Here is a 23,011-nt window from a genome sequence, read left to right as displayed (position 1 = left end):
AACCAGTACCAGTTCCCATTTGTGCTGTTGACTACAATAAACATTAAAAAAAAAAAAAAAGAACTTTTCCCCTTTTTTTTTCCTCTTTTTTCTTTTTTACATTTTAGGGAAAGGCTGCTAGTCTTTCGTGTTTCTTGCTTGGGGGGGCAGCTTCGTGGAGGCCGAGTTTTTCAGGTCTCGCTGGTTTGGCGCAGCGGAGACGACGCGGGACGACGCGGGCGCACCTCGAGCCCCGCCCCGAACGTGCCCGGCCCCGCCCCTCACGCTGCCTGCTGCTCGCGCCGCCGCAGTCGTGCAGTCGCGGAGCGCGCCTAGGGCTCTTACCTCGCGGCGCCCGCCTTCTCTCTAGCGCTCTGTGCTGCTAGCCACGTGGACCGACTCCGGCGCGCCGCCCTCGCGTGGTTCCAGTGGGGCGTGCAGCGCCTCCTGCGTCTCTGGGTTCACCCCTGCCTCAGCTCGGTTCCCATGGCGGCCCTGGTGTTGGAGGACGGGTCAGTGCTGCGGGGCCGGCCCTTCGGGGCCGCTGTGTCGACTGCCGGGGAAGTGGGTAAGCAAGCCCGGGCAGGCTGCCGACCGCATCCCCTCAGATGCCCTTCTACCCAACCCGAGGTGCCCAGGCCCCACCTACACACTCCCTCATCCCCATCGGTGCCACGGCCCCGGCCCTTTCACCCCTCACCATCAAGGCAGCCTCCACGAGGGTAACCTCCGCTGTGGCGATGTTGTGAAGGGTGCCCTTGCCCGAGTCCAGCTGTGCCTCTTTTTGCAGTGTTTCAAACCGGCATGGTCGGCTACCCCGAAGCTCTCACTGACCCTTCCTACAAAGCACAAATCTTAGTGCTGACATATCCTCTGATCGGCAACTATGGCATCCCCCCAGATGAAGTGGATGAGTTCGGCCTCCGAAAGGTAGCCACGCCCAATCCTTTCTCTCTACATTTCTTTTCAAATCTGTAGTTGTTAACTGTTGGTGAAATGACGACATTGACACCCTGCTAGGCATCCTGGAAAGAACAAAGATACCCGTTGAAGCGGTAAATACTAAGACAACTGTAGTTAGGGGTTGTTAAGTACCTGGAGAAGCGCAGAGTGCAATATTTTGTCTGTAGTGAAGGCATGGATCCAGGAAAGTGGCAAAGGGATTGGGAGAACAGTTGTCCAAATAGCTAGGAATGCAGAAATAAAAGTCCTGCAGATAGGTTGTAGTGAGTGTGGAGGGCTTAAAGCCAAATCAATTTGAGCTTAATTTTTTAAGGAACCAGCAAAGGATTTATAACAGTAGAATCATGTGAGGAGAGCTGGGCTCCGGCATTACATAAATTAGTAGGAGATTGGAAAGGGTCATTCCTTTCTGGGTGACAGTGGGTACTAGTTTACCTACAAAACCAGTGACATTGATTATTATCCTTTAGACTTCTTACATTGCCTTTTCTCATTTTCTACTTTTCAAGTGTTTTTATTCTAAATTATAAAATTGAATCTCCTGCTAGAGTGAGATTTCCCTAGTCTTTCTCCTTGGAATTTGGGAACTAAGTTGCCCTCTGAGAGTTCAAGTAAAAAAAAAAAAAAAAAGAACCAACACATAGCAGTTAGGTAATAGTGGACGTCACCATAGCCTAGATTCATTATTCCTCAAAACTTACTTTGGCCTGATTCTAGGCTTGCTGAGCCTTTGATTCTTGATTTGCTCTCCTGGCAAAAGGGAGCACTGAATAAGAGATACTCTCATTGTTATTCCTGAAAAGAACCCTTCTTCATTATAAACCTTTAAACACACTGCGTTCTAGTTTATAATGCAATATCTTGTGAATTTGATTAACATATGTCAGTCATCAACTTTATCAGCTGTGGACACACCGACAAAATTGAGTTTATAAAACTGCAAAATTGAGATCCTGATAGGGTCAGTGGAAGAGAGGCCTCCTAAAACCTTAGCCCAACACTGATACTTTTGTGGCACGTGTGCTGTAAATGGACTTGCACATATGTGGATTAAATCCATCTTCCTTTAAACCTTTCACCATTGAGCTGAATGTGATATAAGTGTGCTACTCCCTCCCACAGAAACTTTGTTTTGTTATTATTTATTAACAAAGTTGTGTTATACTTTTTTAAATGATAATCCCTAATAAAGTGGGAAAAGAATATGATATGTCTAGTATTATACTGTGCAACTTATTACTATTTTTATCACACTATATAATTAACATTTATTTATATGTGGTTTCTGGCTCCCTAAGTCAGAAATTAACATCATGAAGATAGGAACCTCTTCTTTTTGTACTCCTTGATTTTCCCCAGCATCTATTAAAATGCTTGCACATAGTGAACATTTAGTAAATGTTTGTTGACTGATACTGTGTGGTCAGACACAAATACATATTCACAATACAATGTAAATGGCAAGAAGGGAAGGTGGTAGGTGAAATCTTAGAAGGAGGCATAAGCTATAGTGGGTGAATGGGAATTCCTTCACAGAAAAGAGGATTAGTGAACTCAATTTTGGATAGGGAAAAGCAAATTGTCATTTTCAGCAATCAGGCATGCTGAGCCTGTATATTCAGTATTTTCTATAGTGCACAGCAAAGTTGGTAAAGGAACTATCTGTGCAAAACCATAAAATACTAGGTATATTGAAGGAATGACAGGTCAGCTAGTGTGGTCAAGTAGAAGGTCTATGGCCAGACAGTGGGGGCAAATGCTTTTGGGAGATAGTTAGCCCCAAGCTCTTCACCTTCTTCTCTTTTCATCTGTAGTGGTTCGAATCCTCGGAGATCCATGTGGCAGGACTGGTGGTGGGAGAGTGCTGCCCCACACCTAGCCACTGGAGCGCCACCTGCACCCTGCATGAGTGGCTGCAGCAGCATGGCATTCCTGGCCTGCAAGGTATGGTGACAGGCCACTGGTATGTCACAACAGAGCATAGTGTGCCTAGATGGAAAGAATCAGAAGGTTTCTGAAGTCTTTCAGAACCAAGGTCTAAGGTGACAGAAAGTGTCAAAAGTTTAGATTGGCATTTGGGGCTTGGGGAAGAAACTGAGCTATCACTCAAATGGAAAATTTCCATTATACAAAGGAAAGAATAGTATAATGAATTCCATAATCATCCACTCAAGACTGATCTTATTTCATCACCACTGTTACCATCCCTAGGTTATTTTAAAGCAAATATCAAACATCGTATCACTTTTTTAAAACTTACACACACACACACACACACACACATATATTTTAGTTGTAGGTGGACACAATACCTATATTTTATTTTTATGTGGTGCTGAGGATTGAACCCAGTGCCTCATGTGTGCTAGGCAAGTGCTCTACCACTGAGCCACACCCCCAGTCCTCAAACATCATATCATTTCATCTATAGTAGTTTAATGTCTATGAGAAAAATTTTTTTTTTGAAAAGTGACTAATGCTGTTATATTTTTTAAAAATGTATTCCTTATATGCAGATAATGTTGAAATTTTCCTCAGTTACCTAATTTCTTTAAACTATTTGTTTATTTGAATTTGGCTCTAATCAAAGTTCATATGCTACATTTGGTTGCTATTACTTAAATGTAATCTATGGACCTTTAACCTATTTGAGGAAAACAGGTCATTTTTCCCTAGGAATATCCCATAGTTTGTTGGCTATATTCTTATAGTGAAAGTTAGCATGTCCTTTTTCCTTGTGGAATTAACTTTCTGTAATTGGATTGATCTAGAATTGTGATTCAATTTAGATGTGATATTCAGGGCACAAATACTTCATGGTAGTGTCCTTTGATCAGGAGTGGGGTTTTTTTGCTGTTGTTTTTTAATGTAAATGGACACAATACCTTTATTTATTTATTTTTATGTGGTACTGAGGTGCTAAGCAGGCATCCTACCACTGAGCTACAACCCCAGCTGTTTGACCAGGATTTTGATGCCCATAAAATAGTGGTGTATGACTTAGATCTCTGGAATGAAAGTGCTCCTGGATGACTTAGTTGGGGGAGTGTGATCTCTGAGACTATGCTATTTTTACAGGAGTGGACACTCGGGAGCTGACTAAGAAGTTGCGGGAACAAGGGTCTCTGCTTGGGAAGTTGATCCAGGATGGGACTGAGCCTTCAGCCCTGCAATTCTTGGACCCCAATGCCCGGCCCCTGGTGCCAGAGGTCTCCATTAAGGTACAAAGGGACAGCAGAATTTTGTAAGTGGAAGCATGTTGGTTATTTTCTGCCCACAACTGGGATAAACATGTGAGGGTGAATCAGGGGGCCTCAAAGGTAGGGGTTGGTGGAGGCATACCTTATACCTGCTGATCATAGCGGCCAACTGTTGTTGCTCTTTATTCCTTAGACTCCGCAGATATTCAATGCAGGGGGCACCCCTCGGATCCTTGCTTTGGACTGTGGCCTCAAATATAATCAGATTCGATGTCTTTGCCGGCGTGGGGCTGAGGTCACTGTGGTTCCCTGGGATCATAAATTAGACAGCCAACGTGAGTAGCTGCGGCCTGCCCAGGGCTTCAGACCAGGAGCTTGGGTGGAAGATCAATCCATCAGTCTAGTTGCTAGGAGCAACTTTTACTCCTGTAAAAATAGCATAGAGGCACCAGGGCTTCTGTTCATATGATATGTTCAATGATATCTTTTCTGCCCACTGCAGAGTATGATGGTCTTTTCCTAAGCAATGGCCCTGGTGATCCTGCCTCCTATCCCAGTGTGGTAGCCACACTGAGCCGTGTCTTATCTGAGCCTAATCCCCGACCTGTGTTTGGGATCTGCCTGGGACACCAACTGTTGGCCTTAGCCATTGGGGCTAAGACCTACAAGATGAGGTGAGACTTGTGAGAAGAGGAAGATGACACACTTGTAACAAGAGGGGGGCGTGGGGTACATTGGGGACTGGAAGAGAGTCAGAGAGTATTAGTGTATGAACAAGAGTGGGGCTAGCAAGTAATGAGGGCCAGGAGAGCTAGGTTTGGCACAGAAGGAAAGAGAGTGAAAGGGGCCTGTGACTTGACATGCTTCTATCTCCAGATATGGGAATCGAGGCCATAACCAGCCCTGCTTGTTGGTGGGCTCTGGACGCTGCTTTCTGACATCCCAGAACCATGGGTTTGCTGTGGAAACAGACTCCCTGCCCGTAGGCTGGGCTCCTCTCTTCACCAATGCCAATGATGGTTCTAATGAAGGCATTGTACACGACAACCTGCCATTCTTCAGGTGAGCCTGTATAGTCTTGCCAGGGTAACTGGCAAGTGTGTAGCTTTGAAGCCCTAGGGTCTTTGAAGATGGGGAAAGTAAAGCCCAGCAGTAGAACTGAGTCCCCTCTATCCATTACCCACCTCTGAGGCTGCTGATGTCATGCTAGTGATAAAGCATCCAATCTCTTCAACAGTGTCCAGTTTCACCCAGAGCACCAAGCCGGTCCTTCAGATATGGAATTACTTTTTGATATCTTTCTGGAAACTGTGAAAGAGGCTGCAGCTGGCAACCCTGGAGGCCAGACAGGTAAGCACTCTGAGTAGAATTGGATTATGGACCTAAACTTAAGATCAACATGCCCCAGAAATACTTGTTGGAGTTTGGGAGTGGTGAGAAGATAAGCAAGCTCAGACAGTTTGTGTCACCTCTGTTAGGAACTCCAGAGTCATGAGTCCTGGGTTCTGGTGGTCCTCTCTCTGTCATTAGATACATGATTTGTTCTGAACTCTTCTGAAAGTGAAGGGACTAATCCAGATGGTGTCTTGGGTCCCACTTAGCTGTGCCATTCATTGACTTTATTTGTTTCTACAGTTCGAGAACGGCTGGCCGAGCGCCTCTGTCCAGCTGGGCTTCCTGCCCCTGGCTCTGGTCTTCCACCACCACGAAAAGTTCTGATCCTAGGCTCAGGGGGCCTCTCCATTGGCCAAGCTGGGGAGTTTGACTATTCAGGCTCTCAGGTAAGTCGTAGTCATCTGTACCCTTCAGTGTATGTGACCTGCAAATGTGAGTAGAGTCTTAAGGACTGAAGTAATGTTGATTATAGGGAGGAAGTCTGAGGATATACAGAAAGAAGGAGGTGTGGAAGGAAAGAAATCAGTTATTAGGGAACTAAGATTATAAGGAGGGGAAGAAGAAGAGTAGAAATGCTGGCCAAAGACTGTTTCAAGACTTGCTTCTATAATAGAAGCTGATGGATCATTCTTGTCCTCTTAGGCAATTAAGGCCCTGAAGGAAGAGAACATCCAGACATTGCTGATCAACCCCAACATTGCCACAGTGCAGACCTCTCAGGGGCTGGCCGACAAGGTCTATTTTCTTCCCATAACTCCTCACTATGTAACCCAGGTATGATGGGGGTAAGACTAGACTGAGGTGGGGACTCTTGGTGGATGGGGGGTTTTATGGTCACTCTGGGTTCCTAAGCTGCTTTGAGTCACTCTCTACCCCTAAGGTCTAAAGGCCTATGACTCCTCTTTCTTGCCTCAGGTGATACGTAATGAACGGCCAGATGGTGTGTTGCTGACTTTTGGGGGCCAGACAGCCTTGAATTGTGGTGTGGAACTGACAAAGGCTGGAGTGTTATCTCGATATGGGGTCCGGGTCCTGGGCACACCCGTGGAGACCATTGAGCTGACTGAGGATCGACGTGCCTTTGCAGCCAGGATGGCAGAGATTGGAGAGCATGTGGCCCCCAGCGAGGCAGCAAATTCTCTTGAACAGGTTCGAGAGCTGGTTGGGTAGTAGAGTAGTGTAATTTTCTTTTGTATTTTATTTTCTCTGGCTCTGGGCAACCTGTGGGAAGCAGAAAATAACCTATGAATTCATCTCTTCCATTCATTGCAGGCACAAGCAGCCGCTGAGCGCCTGGGCTACCCTGTGCTGGTGCGTGCAGCCTTTGCCCTGGGGGGCCTAGGCTCCGGCTTTGCCTCCACCAAGGAGGAGCTCTCAGCTCTTGTGGCTCCTGCTTTTGCCCATACAAGCCAGGTGCTGGTAGACAAGTCCCTGAAGGGATGGAAGGAGATTGAGTATGAGGTGGTGAGAGACGCCTATGGCAACTGTGTGACGGTGAGTGATTGGGGAGGGAGGGTTGGCTCAGGCAGTCTGAGCTTTTGGAAGAGCAGAGACCAGGGCTGAGATCTCTGAGAGGTCTGTGTCCCTCAGATCCAGGTTAGGCATAGCCCCAGAGATGTAGCCTCCTATCTCCTGATTCCCTTGGGCAATGACATTTGTGGCATTCCCCTTCCCAGGTGTGTAATATGGAGAACTTAGACCCATTGGGCATCCACACTGGTGAGTCCATAGTGGTGGCTCCTAGCCAGACACTGAATGACAGAGAGTACCAGCTCCTGCGACGGACAGCTATCAAGGTGACCCAGCACCTGGGGATTGTTGGAGAGTGCAATGTACAGTATGCCTTGAATCCAGAGTCTGAACAGGTGAGGCTTAGGCCCTGGAGCTGACATTGCATCAATTATCTCCTTTCTGCAATCTTTGGGCCTTGTAGTTAAGAGGTTTTCTGGCCCTGTAGACCCTGAGAGCCAGGATCAACTTTAGTAGGTTGAGCCTTAGGGAGGGCCCTTTGTTCTCTGTCCTTATGAAAAAGCTATTCTCTCTCCTTTCTGAGATCTCTTCTAGGCAGGGATTTCCAGGCTGGGTATCCAGTAACTTTTTCTCTGTTCTCCCTCATTGCAGTATTACATCATTGAAGTGAATGCCAGGTTATCTCGCAGCTCTGCTCTGGCCAGTAAGGCCACAGGCTATCCACTAGCCTATGTGGCAGCCAAGCTAGCTTTGGGCATCCCCCTGCCTGAACTCAGGTATGAGGTAGGGGGAATCTGAGTGTTCAGAGGGGGCAGGGAGGCGGGGCACAGTGGTACATGCCTATAATCCAGTGGCTTGGGAGGCTGAGGCAGGAGGATTACAAGTTCAAAGCCAGCCTTAGCAACTTAACAAAGCCCTGAGCAATTCAATGAGACCAGTCTCTAAATAAAATATTTTTTTTTAGAAAAGGCTGGACTTGTAGGTCAATGGTAAAAGCACCTCTGGGGTCAATCCCTGTTACCAAAAATGGATCAGGGGAGCTGAAGAAAATATTCATGGGGCAAGGACTATGAAAAGGATATTGGTCTGGATGTGTGGGTCAGAGCTATCTGGAAGCTCACCCTGTCCTGTATACTTTTCTCTGTCTGGCAACCCTACTTGCTGGTCCCCAGGAACTCTGTAACAGGGGGAACAGCAGCCTTTGAACCCAGTCTGGACTACTGTGTGGTGAAGATTCCTCGCTGGGACCTCAGCAAGTTCCTGCGTGTCAGTACAAAGATTGGGAGCTGCATGAAGAGCGTTGGTGAGAGTCATACCCTGGTCACCCCCACAAGGTCCACTAGGACCAAATGTTAGAGTTCCCTAGCCTGGCCTAAAAGTTCCCTGGTGCCTTTTTTAGCAGCAACTTAGAAATATGGTTTCTGAGAGCTCATAGGGACACTTCAAACTAAAATAGTCCTCATCAGGAGCAGGGTCAAAGTCACCTGGAAATGTGTTGGAAGGCAGACTTGGCCAGAGTACAAGCGGCAGATTGTCTCATCTCTCTTATTTAACAAATGAGGAAACTGAGGTGCCCCTGGGAGTAAAGTGACTTGGCTGAGGACCCACAAAGGAGTAGTGGGCAGAACCAAGAATGAAAACTAGATCGGCTTCCTAGTTGCATGCCCTGTGTTCACTGCATCACCTGTCACCTGGGAGACAAGTTCATGAAACCATGGACAGCATTTCATCCTCATGGCATTTTACCCATGGCCTCATCATTAGGTTGTTAATGCCAGTGGCATTTTATTCACTGTTAGTTTAAATACTTAAATTTCAGGAGAACAATTACTGCTGTTTTTTTGTGAACCTTTCTAAATCTGAGTCAGCCCAGTTGCAGGTATTCTTAGCCTATCTCCTACCCTGGCACTCTGTGCCTCAGTCACTAAATGAAATGTTTTTTAAAATAATGTTAAGATTAGAGCAAGGGGCTGGGGCTGTAGCTCAGTGGTAGAGCACCTGACTTGCACGTGTGAGGCAATGGGTTCTATCCTCAGCACCACATAAAAAAACAAACAAGTAAATAAAGATATGTTTAAAAAAAAAAAAAGATTAGAGCAAGCCATGAGAGATCTTAATTATAATAGGGAGCTTTATCAATGAGTATGAATGGATGTAACAGTCATTCACCACCCAGTAGTGGAGTTTAGTTGCCTTAAACTGTTCTCTAAAACATTTCAACCAAGACAAGAGTATGTATGTATGAGACCAAGTGTCACCAGCTCAGTAAATAAGAGCATTTCGTTGTGCTCCAGACTTCCATTTAGAGCACTAGTGGCCTTTAAACAAGTCTGGGCTCAGATATTATTTCAGAATTTTTAGAAATCCTACAAGACTGCCAAGTTGTTCCTTCTGGAGATGAGTTTCTGTTAAATGAAAATTATAATAATAAACATGGGAATGAAGCCATAATTAAATTATGGCTAAGAGAAGTAAATTGAAAATAGAACAATTGAAGAATGATTCCTAGCTGAAATTATGTAATAAGTGTTTTACATCTATTCAAGTATTCTTAGAATGTATTTTTTGGTAACTTTTTTATAGGATTTGTTGTACTAGTAAGATACATGAATCTTGAAAAATGAAAGATTATTTAACCAGAAAAAAAAAAATCATCTGTGATCTTGTCAGAGTTGGATTAATTTAGATATATATACACATCCAAATTTTATATATATGTGTATGCATATTTTATATATATGTGTGTGTGTGTGTGTGTGTGTCTACAAGTTATATAATTTCAGAAATTTTGTAGGTATTCCTGTATGAATGTGTGAAGTTTAACAAATTCCAAAATAAAAGGTTCTATAACCACAGTACAAAGGAATTAAAATCTTATTCCACGTGCCTATAATTCTGTCAGCTTGGAGACTGAGAAGAAGATCACAAGTTCAAAGCCTTCCTCAGCAATTTAGTGAGGCCCTAAGCAACTCAGTCAACTCAGTGAGACCCTATCTCAAAATAAAATATTAAAAAGGGCTAAGGATATGACTCAGTAGTTAAGCACTCCTGGGTTCAATCCCCATTACCAAAAAAAGAAAAGAAATTCTACTTCATTTGCACCACTATCAGCATCTTAGTGTTTTAAAATTTTGTGGAGAGGTGGTACCAGGGTTCAAACGCAAGGGCACTTGGCCACTGAGCCATGTCCCAACTCCCTTTTATATTTTATTTAGAGTTAGGGTCTCACTAAGTTGCTTAGCACTTCACTTTTGCTGAGGCTGGCTTTGAACTCAAAATTCTCCTGCCTCAGCTTCCCAAGCCACTGGAATTACAGGTGTGTGCCACTGCAACTGGCAAACTTTTTAAGAACATAAATATTAGGATTGTAAACCAGGTGCAATTGCACATGCCTGTAATCCCAGTGGCTTGAAAGGCTGAGGCAGGAGGAACCCAGTTTGAGGCCAATTTTGGCAACTAAGCAAGATCCTGTCTCAAAAAATAAAAAAGGCTAGGATGTAGCTCAGTGATAGATCACCCCTGAGCTCAGTCCTCAATATGAAAAGAAAAGAAAGAAAAAAATGATAAGAGGGCATGAGCAGAACTTTATAGAAGAGGAAATCATAAGCAGACCTGGGGAGAAAAAGTTTCCTTTCACTACTTAATAGAAATCTAGTTCAAAGTAATTAGTATTTACCAAGGGCCTTTACCCTTACCCTTGCACTTCTCAAAATTTATTAAAAGAAGCTAATCCAAAACGTCACAGCCTCATTTGTAACAATCAGCACTTAAAAGCTAAATGTCCCTCAGTAAGTTGGCAGTTAAATTATGGCAAATCACACAGAAGTTAGGTGTCTGTGAGGTCACACAGCTATGTGGGAAAATATTTATGAGAAAAAAAGGGTGGGCATTATGTATGTACTATGATCATGTATAAAATATACATATGAAAAAAGTCCAGGAGGAAAAACTCTAGAATACTTTTTTAAATGTAACTGTCTCTAGAGGGATTCAAATAGTAATGATGTCATCTTCCTGTTACCCAAACCTTTTAAAGGTCTAAAGGTTGAGGCAGATTCCAGATGGTGTCATTACAGTATAAATAAAACAAGCTGAATAACTGGGCAGCCGTCAGTGGTTCAGGCCAGTGGGATAAACTATAACATGTCACAGTATCTACATGCCCATTTTAGGCATATCAATTCCATATTTACTCATAAGCACAAAGCTTATCCATGAAAATGGCAGGAAGAAATGCTTAAAGTTTTGAGGTTTCTTAATAGTGAAATATCATGAATCCCATTACCCTGGGGCTTACCTTGAGAACCTCCCAGAGGTTTGACTAAACCATAAGTATGCTGGGCAGTGCCCTGCCCCTAAGCCCTCAGTTTTTTCATCTTGTTCCTCCAGGTGAAGTTATGGGCATTGGACGTTCATTTGAGGAGGCCTTCCAGAAGGCCCTGCGCATGGTGGATGAGAACTGTGTGGGCTTTGATCACACAGTGAAGCCAGTCAGCGATGTGGTAAGCAGCTTACCTCCTCAGGAACACCCTAGCATGGACTCTGCTCATTATGGGAGGATGTATTATTAGACTTGTTTTTACAGGTAAGGTTATAAAAATTGCTCATGTAGTGAGAGGCAGAACCAGGATTTGTATCCAGGATTTTGCAGATTCCAAGCCTATGCCATGGTGTTCAGCTTCTTTTTCTTAATACCAACTCAAGCACTCAGGCTTTCAGAGGTGCTGACATGAGTAGGTTGGGAATTTGTTTTTGATTAATTGATTGAGATAAGGTCTCCCTGTATTACCTAGACTGGTCTCAAACTTTGGGGCTCAAATGATTCTCCCCCTTACCCTCCTGAGAAACTGGCATGCACCACCACATCTGGTTGATTGGAAATATTTTTGGTTAGCATTCTGATCTCTCCTGCCTCTGCACAGTTCCATATCTATCTGTATTCTCCTCATCAGGAGTTGGAGACGCCAACAGATAAGCGGATCTTTGTGGTGGCTGCTGCTCTATGGGCTGGTTACTCAGTGGAGCGCCTGTATGAGCTCACACGCATTGACCGCTGGTTTCTGCACCGAATGAAGAGGATTGTCACCCATGCCCAGCTGTTGGAACAACACCGTGGACAGCCTTTGCCTCCAGACCTGCTATACCAGGCCAAGTGCCTTGGCTTCTCCGACAAACAGATTGCCCTTGCCGTCCTGAGGTCAGAGATTGTGGTGAGGGGCTTGGGCTGACAAGTGTGGGAAGAGCCTTTGTACCAGGAAGGGCCCTTGGGGAGCTTTGGAGGCTCTGGCCTTTTTCCCTGGGATATTTTCCTCTGTGATCCCTGCCCTAGGAACTTACCTCTCTGTCAGTCTGTATCCTACACCCAGGGACTGAGTTTCCCACCCTTCTCCTTCAGCACAGAGTTGGCTGTTCGAAAGCTGCGTCAAGAACTAGGGATCTGCCCAGCAGTGAAACAGATTGACACAGTTGCAGCCGAATGGCCAGCACAAACAAATTACCTGTACCTGACATACTGGGGTAAAACCCATGACCTCACCTTTCGAACACCTCATGTCCTGGTCCTGGGCTCTGGCGTCTACCGTATCGGCTCCAGCGTTGAGTTTGACTGGTGTGCTGTAGGTTGCATCCAGCAGCTCCGAAAGGTCTGAGATTTTGTGTTGCTTATTAGTTTCTCTGCTATCTGCTCAGTTTGGGTGGTTGCCTGTCATCCCTCACCTAATTCTGACTCTTCCTATTATTTGCTATACCTTTCTTCTGTCAGAGAGCTTTGGGTTGGGGCCTTGCTTAGTCCATCCAGTACTTGAGTCCCTTCCCCAACTCTTTGCCTGCTTCCCCCCAATGCAGCTGTGCTGTACAACTGTTTCACAGGAAGCTGAGCTGGCTGGCACTCTCCAGTGGGGGCTTTGGCTTAGTTTCTCCATGCTCTTCCTGCCTCCTAATTGCTAAGTGAATTCCCCACCCTGTGGCAGATGGGGTATAAGACCATCATGGTGAACTACAACCCAGAGACAGTCAGCACCGACTATGACATGTGCGACCGACTCTACTTTGATGAAATTTCTTTCGAGGTAAGGGGAATGAGGGCTGCCCTATACCTGGGTGGCCAGGGTCAAGAAAGAATGACTGACCGAATATTCTGTGGCACTTATTGGGAGTGAAGGGAGCTGTGAGCAAGAAGGCTCGGCTTCCTGACCCTCTTTGTGGCCACTGTCTATAGGTGGTGATGGACATCTATGAGCTAGAGAACCCTGAAGGTGTGATACTGTCCATGGGTGGGCAGCTGCCCAACAACATGGCCATGGCTTTGCATCGGCAGCAGTGCCGGGTGCTGGGCACCTCCCCTGAAGCCATCGACTCAGCAGAGAACCGATTTAAGTTCTCCCGGCTCCTAGACACTATTGGTATTAGCCAGCCTCAGTGGAGGGAGCTCAGTGACCTAGAGGTAGGCCTGGGTAAAGGGGCCTATAGGCTGGATGGTGTTTGTAGGTGAATGTGACCAACCCTGCTAAACTCCCTCTCCCTCTTAGTCTGCTCGTCAGTTCTGCCAGACCGTGGGGTACCCCTGTGTGGTGCGCCCCTCCTATGTTCTGAGTGGTGCTGCTATGAATGTAGCGTACACTGATGGGGACCTGGAACGCTTCCTGAGCAGCGCAGCAGCTGTCTCTAAGGAACACCCTGTAGTCATCTCTAAGTTCATCCAGGAAGCCAAGGTGAGAAGCTGCAAAGAAATCTGGGGGCAGACTCAGGGCCCTAAGGAGACTTCCCTCTGGTCCTGCAGAGTCATAGAAACAATGGGTCGGGAAGGATGGGTCACATCTTGGGCCTGTTAAAGAAAGGAAGCATCGCTCTAAGCAATTTAGCAAGGCCCTGTCTCAAAATAAATATAAAAAAAGGGATGGGGATGTGGCTCAGGGGTCCCTATGTTCAATCCCTGATACTAGGAAAAGGAAAGTGGAGGGAGCATCCAAGGGAAAGGGCAAGTCTTAGGATGGCTCTTGCCCTACATCACACTGCCTATGTCCCCCACTAGGAGATTGACGTGGATGCTGTGGCCTGTGATGGTGTGGTGGAAGCCATTGCCATCTCTGAGCATGTGGAGAATGCAGGTGTGCATTCAGGAGATGCCACACTGGTTACCCCACCACAAGACATCACCACCAAAACTCTGGAGCGGATCAAAGCCATTGTGCATGCAGTAGGCCAGGAGCTGCAAGTCACAGGACCCTTTAATCTTCAGCTCATTGCCAAGGTAATAAGGCAAAAGGAAGGGACTAAAGGGCTCTGCAGCTCCTCTATGTTCTGTACCATCCTGTGGTGCGTCTGTCCTCACTTAAGTAGACAGGAGAACTGCTGGAAAGAGCTCAGTGTTATCAGAGTTAGTGACAGTTGTTCAGGTTCATTACTCACAGAAAGAAGAGGGGAAGAGTCAAAGTTAATACAGTAGCTTCAGAATACCCAGCCTGTGCAGGCCTGACCAGTGTTTCTCTGCCCCAGGACGACCAGCTAAAAGTTATTGAATGCAACGTGCGAGTCTCACGATCCTTCCCCTTCGTCTCCAAGACACTAGGTGTTGACCTAGTGGCCTTGGCCACACGGGTCATCATGGGGGAAAAGGTGGAACCTGTAGGGCTCATGACTGGCTCTGGAGTCGTGGGAGTAAAGGTAAGGAGGATTGAAACCCTTGAGCAGAGAGCTCAATCAGCAGATAAACTGCCACCTACTTAGGCATTGCCAGATGGTGGGGTCATAGATGGTTTTTGTCCCTTTGGAGCTTACTCTCCAGGAATGGGAGGAAAAGGAAGTTGGGTCCAAAAATAGCTTTATTATGGGACAGTCAGATAAACCCACATTATCAAGGTATAAACCAAATGTGCAAGATGGTTAGATACAGAAGAAGCAACTTCCAAGAGGGCTGACCTGGGAAGGCTTAGAAGAATGGGTGGCATTTGAACTGAGTCTCGAGGATTGTGAGGATTTTTGACTTCAGAGTTTTTTGGGAAAATCCCAAGATCATTGAACAGATGGAGCAGGAACCATTAGAGAAGCTTTAGGGCGTGTGGAGCATAGCATCAGGGAAGGCCAGCATCACTGCAGGTACAATAAGGAGCAAGAACTATGTTTGTCCCTCTCCAAGGGACAACCCAGCCCTCTCTTTCATCCTGCTCTCTCAGGTACCTCAATTCTCCTTCTCCCGCTTGGCTGGTGCTGACGTGGTGTTGGGCGTGGAGATGACCAGTACTGGGGAGGTGGCTTGCTTCGGGGAGAGCCGTTGTGAGGCCTACCTCAAGGCTATGCTAAGCACTGGCTTTAAGATCCCCAAGAAGAATATTCTGCTGACCATTGGCAGCTATAAGGTACCAGAATTACAGAGGGTCATCCCTGGAGTTAGAAATGGAAGACAGAGAGACATTCCCACTTCATGCCTCTGCTTGATTTCAGAACAAAAGTGAGCTGCTCCCAACTGTGCGTCTGCTTGAGAGCCTGGGCTACAGCCTCTATGCCAGCCTGGGTACAGCTGACTTCTACACAGAGCATGGTGTCAAGGTACAACTCCCCATACTTCCCTCCTGTGACCCCAGGCTTGCCTCTCTCTTTTCCTCTGCTTCTGTGATCATGTCATGTTATTAACATGTGTTTCATGTATAACAAGTAGGGTATACAGGAAAACAAAAAGAAAAAAAGTCCTTTGTAGTTTTTTGCACTGTTAATATTCTAGCATATTTTTTTGCCAAGGCTTGCCTGTGTATGTGCTCACAAGCTCATATTGTTTATGGTCCTAGGTAACCTGTCTCATTCCATATACCTTTCCCGTCAAGAAAGATACCTTGCAAATAGCAAATAGAGGTAGCCCTGGTCCCCACTGGGGGTCCTTAATTCCTTGTTATGAACTCCTAGGTCAGCTCCCCTAGTTTTAGGCTGGCCTTCCTGACCCCTACCATGTTCAGGTTGGCCCTGACCTTAACTCTGGGCCTGCAGGTGACAGCTGTGGACTGGCACTTTGAAGAGGCTGTGGATGGTGAGTGCCCACCACAGCGGAGCATCCTGGAGCAGCTGGCTGAGAATCATTTTGAGCTAGTGATTAATCTGTCCATGCGTGGGGCTGGGGGCCGGCGTCTCTCTTCTTTCGTTACCAAGGGCTACCGTACCCGGCGCCTGGCTGCTGACTTCTCTGTGCCCCTCATCATCGACATCAAGTGCACCAAACTCTTTGTGGAGGTAGCTGAAATGGGGTGCTGGGAGGGAACCTGCTTCTCCTTTGCATGACATAGGGAGGGAATAGTGAGCACATCCTCAGTATTGGAAAAGGTCAGTGTGAAACAGCATTGCTCTGAGAATGCTTTGTGGCTACAGAGGGAGGAGCCTTGGTTTTAGGAAAGCCTGGTCCCTACCCACTACCCCTGGGTCCCCCTTCCATTAAATCAATGTTAACCATGCTCCCCACTTGCAGGCCCTAGGCCAGATTGGGCCAGCCCCACCTTTAAAAGTGCACGTTGATTGTATGACCTCCCAGAAGCTTGTGCGATTACCTGGTAAGTGCATCTCTTGGGACACTTGTAGCTGGCACAGAGCCCCTTGGGGTCTAAAGGTGGCTATGGGTCCACTCTGCCCTGGACTGTATAGACAGTGAAGGCCTCAGAATCTGTCTCACTCTGAGCCCTTCCTTCCTTAATCCAAGATGCTCTGGACTGAGGAACTTATATCATATACTTTTAATTTTCCCACTATGCCAACTCATTTATGTCCTTCCTATTTCTGAATCTCCCTCTAATATTGCTGTGCCCGTGTTTTCCCAGGACTTGTTGACGTTCATGTGCACCTGCGGGAACCAGGTGGGACACACAAGGAAGATTTTGCCTCTGGAACAGCTGCTGCCCTGGCTGGTGGTGTCACCATGGTGTGTGCCATGCCTAATACCCGGCCCCCCATTGTTGATGCCCCAGCTCTGGCCCTGGCCCAGAAGGTGAGCCACTACACCCCTGCTTCCTTGAGCCCTTTGCCCTCTTCTTTCCCTGTGGGGCCAGGTGTGATGCTAGGCTGGCCTTTGGGCATGAGTGTCAGTAGCTTTCTTCTCATGTGAATCCCCTGCAGTTGGCAGAAGCTGGTGCCCGCTGTGATTTTGCCCTTTTCCTTGGAGCCTCATCTGAAAATGCAGGGACCCTGGGTACTGTGGCAGGGTCTGCAGCAGGGCTGAAGCTCTACCTCAATGAGACCTTCTCTGAGCTGCGGCTGGACAGTGTGGCCCAGTGGATGGAGGTAGGGAGTACACCTGTGGCAGAATACCACCAAATGGTATCCCTTGGCTTAAGGACCCCAAAAGCGCTGGGCTCTGAGCAAAGAATCAAAGGCTCTGCACTCTCCCTCATCAGTTCTTTCTGCCCTCAGCACTTCGAGACCTGGCCATCCCACCTTCCCATTGTGGCTCATGCAGAGCGGCAAAGTGTCGCTGCCATCCTCATGGTGGCTCAGCTGACCCAGCGCCCAGTGCACATATGTCACGTGGCACGGAAGGAGGAGGTGAGAGTGCACCTGAGGTCCTGGTTCCCTGTTGTTTTCCCAGTAACTCTAAAGGTCAGGGTAGTCCTTGTGGGGCAGGAGAGGATGGGAGGAGGGCCTTGATCTAGCACCCTGGGCACAGTTGGCTCATAATGCTCTGAGGAGAGTTGCCAGCCATGAGAACTTCGAAGGACAAACATGCGGGACCTCCTCCGGATCTCCTCTCTCTCTAGATCCTCCTGATTAAAGCCGCAAAGGCACAAGGACTGCCAGTGACCTGTGAGGTAGCACCCCACCACCTGTTCCTGAGCCGTGATGACTTGGAACGTCTGGGGCCTGGGAAGGGAGAAGTCCGGCCCGAGCTTGGCTCTCGCCAGGACGTGGAGGCCCTATGGGAGAACATGGCTGTCATTGACTGCTTTGCTTCAGATCATGGTGAGAAGGCCCAGCCTACTCCTCCTTTGCCCAGCAGGACTTGTGTCCCAGGTCAAGCTGTGGGACAGCCCTAGCAAGAAAATGTAAGGGGACTAGACTCTGAACTCCATAAAAACAGGATCTTGATCTGTGGAGGACCCCAGCCTCTAATTTACTGCCTGGTCTGTGGTAGGTGCTAGACAAATACTTGACCAAGAGAATAAGTGTGAGTCTATTGTAAATGAGAGAATACATGGGCTCAGGTGTGGGAGGACAGTGTTCCCACTTCCCTGGGCTCCAATTCCCAGGGGAAAAGAAAAAAAAAGCATTGAGGTTGGTAATACAAGACTACTGGAAGTACAGCCCTGGGGTGTGAATCCCCATGTATTAAGGTGATTCCCTGCCTCCTCAGAAGGTAACCTCTTTCTTTCTCCAGCCCCCCACACGTTGGAGGAGAAGTGTGGGCCCCAGCCTCCGCCTGGCTTCCCTGGGCTAGAGACCATGCTGCCATTGCTGCTGACAGCTGTGAGCGAGGGCCGCCTCAGTCTAGATGACCTGCTGCAGCGATTGCATCACAATCCTCGGAGGATCTTCCACCTGCCCCAACAGGAGGACACCTATGTGGAGGTGTGCGGGGGAGGGCCCCAAGCGAGTGGGGGACTCTAGCCCTTGGTCTGTTCTCTGGTATAACCTCTCCTTCTTGTAACCACACCCTCTGGGCAGGTGGATTTGGAGCATGAGTGGACAATTCCCAGCCACATGCCCTTCTCCAAGGCCCGCTGGACACCCTTTGAAGGGCAGAAAGTGAAGGGCACCATCCGCCGTGTGGTCTTGCGAGGGGAGGTTGCTTATATCGATGGGCAGGTACGTGTGTGGCCCCTACCTGATCTCAGTAATGACCTCTGTGGTTTTCGTTTTCTTCCCTGGGCAGCACATCTATACAGTCCCACTGCCCCCTGCAGCTGACCCTGTATCAGCTGCTTGCTGATGTCCACCTTTAGAATCCCAGTCATGGTGCTCTCTGTTCCTTTCTCATGCCCCACCCCTGCCTTCTGTCTGCAGGTGCTGGTGCCCCCGGGCTATGGACAGGATGTACGGAAGTGGCCTCAGGGGGCTGTCCCTCAACCCCCACCCTCTGCCCCTGCCACCAGTGAGATAACCACGGTATCACACTGCTCCTGGGCTGGGGCTTGTGGGGTGCCCAAGGGTAGGACCAACAGTTTGAACATTTGCATTGGTGGTCAAGGGCTCTACACTTGACCACTAAAATGCCTCCTGCAAAACAAAGTTGACTATTAGGAGGCTGCCTGTGAGTGTCACAAACCCACTGCTCATCCAGCCAGGGTTCTGTCTAGAACCCTGCTGCGGGGTTAACACACACCTCTAAGAATCCAGTTTATCACTTGTTGACAAAACACCAGAAGGATGGGGCCAAGGGGAGATGGCATGGAGTAAAATGCACACACACAAGGAACAGCTCTTCCTGTGGGACTGTGAACTGTGGTTAGATTCATTACCTTTCAAAACACTGAGCCCATGTCACCACTCCAGACACCTGAAAGACCACGCCGAGGCATCCCAGGGCTTCCTGATGGTCGCTTCCATCTGCCACCTCGAATCCACCGAGCCTCCGACCCTGGTCTGCCAGGTAAGAGAGGGCTTCCTGTGGCACAGGAGAAAGGCCACTCTGACTAAAGTGTGTAGGGACGGGCTTCTCCTGCATTCTGTGTCCAAGATCAGGACTCAGTTGCCCAGGAACTGGTTCAGGCCCCTCCTCCCAGCATTTGCCTGTCCTTTTCTCCATCCCTTTGTCCTAGTTGTTCCTCATTTGCCTAAGTAAATCACCACAGCGTGAGGTAAACCTCCCACAGTTGCTTCTCACAGCCCTTTTTTTTTGTTATGGGCAGCTGTGTTCCTGCGCCCGGGAGCTGGGATCCCACAGGGCAGCAGAGTATGGGGTAAATCCTGGTTGCTGATTGGTGTGAGCCTGGCCATTCCTCTGCCTAGGATCCCTGTGCCAAGGGGGAAGGCCCTGGGAGGGCACCACTATTCCCATACAACAGAACCCCAGAGCTGCTGCACCCTCTCACCCTCCCCTAACCTGCTGTAGCTACTGTCGTGTGAGGTGGTTTAACACAGGTGCTGTGAGGCAAAGTTCCTGGGAAAATTGGTGCTCTCTAGACCACAGCTGAAAATTGGCATCTGTCCTGTTGCCCTCTTTACAGCTGAGGAGCCAAAGGAGAAGCCCTCTCGGAAGGCAGCTGAGCCAGGTAAGACTCCACTCTTGGCACACACTCATCTTGGGGACATTCCACTCTGGCCTGGGTAGGAGGAACCCTCTGACCAGCTTCTTCTGCCCCGTCCCTCACTGCAGAGCTGATGGGAACCCCTGATGGCACCTGCTACCCTCCACCACCAGTACCTAGACAGGCGTCACCCCAGAACCTGGGGACCCCTGGCCTGCTGCACCCCCAGACCTCACCCCTGCTGCACTCATTAGTGGGCCAACATATCCTGTCTGTCAAGCAGTTCACCAAGGATCAGGTGCCTGGGGGAGGGAGGGCAGGGACACCCAGAGCTTTGAGGATTTGGAAAGTTGGGGCCAGGACCTCCAGGGGCTGCTCAGCGCCTTTCCCTCTGACTTGGGGTGTTTCTTAGATGTCGCATCTGTTCAATGTGGCGCACACACTGCGTATGATGGTACAGAAAGAGCGGAGCCTCGACATCCTCAAGGTTGGGATCAGGGTTGTGGGCTGAGGGTCCCCGCCATTATCTGTCATTAGCCCCCGTTGGGGATGGGATATGCAGTGGTCAGAGGGGATCTTCCTGTCCCTGCCATCAGGTTCTTTTGTCTGCCTCCAGTCCCTGCACTGTCATCAGCTCGGCCCTCTGTTCTGGGAGGGCCTGCTGCTCTAGGCCTGATCTCAGCAGGTAGTTAGTTGACATGGGGACCTGAGCACTAGAGCATCAGACCACACTTGGGGTCATCTGGTCTGTGCCAAGTGGTCATGGGAGAAAGCTGTGGCCTTTCCTCTTCTGCTGAGTTATTCACACTCAGTGATGCTTTTTGGAGGCAGAATGCTTAGCTCAGAGACACACTAGCGGTAGAAATGTCAAGACTGTGACAGGTCACAGGGGAGGTTTGGGTAAAGAAGGATCCTCTCAACTCTCTTTGATATAAACTGGAGAGGTGAGCTCTGTCCTGTTCCCCAAGATGAATGTGCACACATGCCTTCCTCATCCTCTCCCCAGGGAAAGGTCATGGCCTCCATGTTCTATGAAGTGAGCACGCGGACCAGTAGCTCTTTTGCAGCGGCCATGGCCCGACTCGGGGGTTCTATGCTCAGCTTCTCAGAAGCCACATCTTCCGTCCAGAAGGGCGAATCCCTGGTTGACTCGGTGCAGACTATGAGTTGTTACGCTGATGTCGTCGTGCTTCGGCACCCCCAGCCTGGAGCAGTGGAGGTGAGGCCAGCTGAGATGGGTTGATTAGGCTGAACCCAAGGACTTGGGGTCCCTTCTGCCTCTGTTTCGTATCTTATTTGGGCCATATGGGTGAGGGGACTCAGGAAGGGAGGGCTGGGTTGGGGAGGGGCCTCTGAGTTGCAGAAGGCAGGATTCTCCTTCCTCATTCCATTCTTACAGCTGGCAGCCAAGCATTGCCGGAGGCCAGTGATCAACGCTGGAGATGGAGTTGGAGAGCATCCCACTCAGGCCCTGCTGGACATCTTCACCATCCGGGAAGAGCTAGGGACAGTCAATGGCATGACGGTGAGGGCAGTGACAGGGATTGGAGCCCTGCCAGGGGAGGTTCTGGAGAGAAAAGCAGTGGTTTCTCTAGTCCGGGCTATACTATACCCTGGAGATAGGCTTTGAAGTGGTGGCAGTGGTCCTCAATCTGGGTCCCCCTGGTGATGGTGTTCCTCTTCTAGATCACCATGGTGGGTGACCTGAAACATGGACGCACAGTGCATTCCCTGGCCTGCCTGCTCACTCAATACCGTGTCAGCCTGCGCTACGTGGCACCTCCCAGCCTGCGTATGCCATCCAATGTGTGGGCTTTTGTGGCCTCCCGTGGCACCAAGCAGGTGAGACTCTCACAGTCCAGCAAGCTTAGGGACCTGGGTTGAGTAGTCAGAACCCAGCTCTGCATTCCCCATGGCTCTGCCTTCCCCTCCAGGAAGAGTTTGAGAGCATCGAAGAGGCGCTGCCTGACACTGACGTGCTCTACATGACTAGAATCCAGAAGGAGCGATTTGGCTCTACCCAGGAGTATGAAGCTGTGAGTGCCGGGCTTGAAGAAGAAACAGGGCTGGAGCTAGGGAGGGCTGGGCATAGGCTGGGGCAGGGCCATTAAGCCTCAGGTCCCTTAGTTGATGTAGCTGCATGTGGGTATAGAAGGGACACTGGAGGAGCCCAAATTGTGTCCTCTATAGCCATCACTGCCCTAAAGTGCTAACAGGGACCCCATCTACCTTGCAGTGCTTTGGCCAGTTCATCCTCACTCCCCACATCATGACTCGGGCCAAGAAGAAGATGGTAGTGATGCACCCAATGCCCCGCGTCAATGAGATAAGGTGATGTGGAATCAAAACTGGAGACTACCTGGGGTTGGCTGTGGGAGGAGCGCTAGTCCTGAGCAGGCCTTCTGTGAGCTGCACAGTAACTCTTCTCCTTCTCTTGCAGCATGGAGGTGGACTCGGACCCCCGAGCAGCCTACTTCCGCCAGGCTGAGAATGGCATGTACATCCGCATGGCTCTGTTAGCCACTGTGCTGGGCCGTTTCTAGGCCCCAGTTTCCTTGGCCTCTTGTCTTCAGGCCCAGCTGCTGGGCAAGGAATCCCAGTGCCCCCCACGGGGGCAGCACACTTAGCAAACCTAGCTCACATTCACATATGCACACACGTGGTTACCAACTTCAGGCTCTAGACTGGAGGTCTCTGGCACAGGGTGCATCCTCAGATACCGGGACCCTGTCTGCCACATCTCCATTCTTGCACCGCATATCTGTACAGTTACTTTTCTACTGACTAATAAATAGCCAAGCTGCTTCAGTTCCTGCTTCTTCATGAGTTATCACAGGCTTTAGCATTCTC

At 48.7% G+C, this 23,011-nt stretch overlaps 1 protein-coding gene across 4 annotated transcripts; it reads left to right on the top strand.

Moving 5' to 3' along the window:
- The first annotated feature begins 202 nt into the window (after positions 1–202).
- Positions 203–22,969, top strand: Cad (carbamoyl-phosphate synthetase 2, aspartate transcarbamylase, and dihydroorotase). 4 transcript variants are annotated; one of them, XM_013357388.4, is made up of 45 exons: positions 203–547; positions 770–909; positions 2,757–2,886; positions 4,021–4,163; positions 4,336–4,477; positions 4,645–4,816; positions 5,019–5,204; positions 5,380–5,492; positions 5,778–5,923; positions 6,180–6,311; positions 6,453–6,686; positions 6,810–7,031; positions 7,214–7,402; positions 7,659–7,783; positions 8,180–8,310; positions 11,397–11,509; positions 11,960–12,204; positions 12,403–12,649; positions 12,977–13,075; positions 13,225–13,449; positions 13,535–13,717; positions 14,038–14,256; positions 14,502–14,669; positions 15,179–15,361; positions 15,447–15,551; positions 15,984–16,223; positions 16,456–16,537; positions 16,802–16,968; positions 17,097–17,261; positions 17,391–17,522; positions 17,735–17,936; positions 18,352–18,542; positions 18,639–18,779; positions 18,978–19,079; positions 19,467–19,563; positions 19,823–19,873; positions 20,141–20,185; positions 20,290–20,459; positions 20,574–20,648; positions 21,168–21,380; positions 21,561–21,686; positions 21,848–22,003; positions 22,096–22,197; positions 22,398–22,492; positions 22,602–22,969. In XM_013357388.4, exons 1-45 carry the CDS (start codon positions 466–468, stop codon positions 22,702–22,704), a joined length of 6,729 nt encoding a protein of 2,242 aa, XP_013212842.1. In that variant the 5' UTR covers positions 203–465; the 3' UTR covers positions 22,705–22,969. The 4 variants fall into 4 exon arrangements, with proteins under 4 accessions (XP_013212842.1, XP_005322590.1, XP_040127421.1 ...); XM_005322533.4 differs by lacking the exon at positions 19,823–19,873; XM_040271487.2 differs by lacking the exons at positions 20,290–20,459; positions 21,561–21,686; positions 21,848–22,003; ... (1 more) ...; positions 22,398–22,492; positions 22,602–22,969 and having other exon boundaries at positions 21,168–21,341.
- Positions 22,970–23,011: the final 42 nt, after the last annotated feature.

Source organism: Ictidomys tridecemlineatus, chromosome 12 (assembly GCF_052094955.1).
Source record: "Ictidomys tridecemlineatus isolate mIctTri1 chromosome 12, mIctTri1.hap1, whole genome shotgun sequence".
Lineage (NCBI taxonomy): Eukaryota > Metazoa > Chordata > Mammalia > Rodentia > Sciuridae > Ictidomys > Ictidomys tridecemlineatus.
The sequence above is the reverse complement of the archived record's forward strand: the minus strand, read 5'-3'. Positions and strand labels throughout refer to the sequence as shown.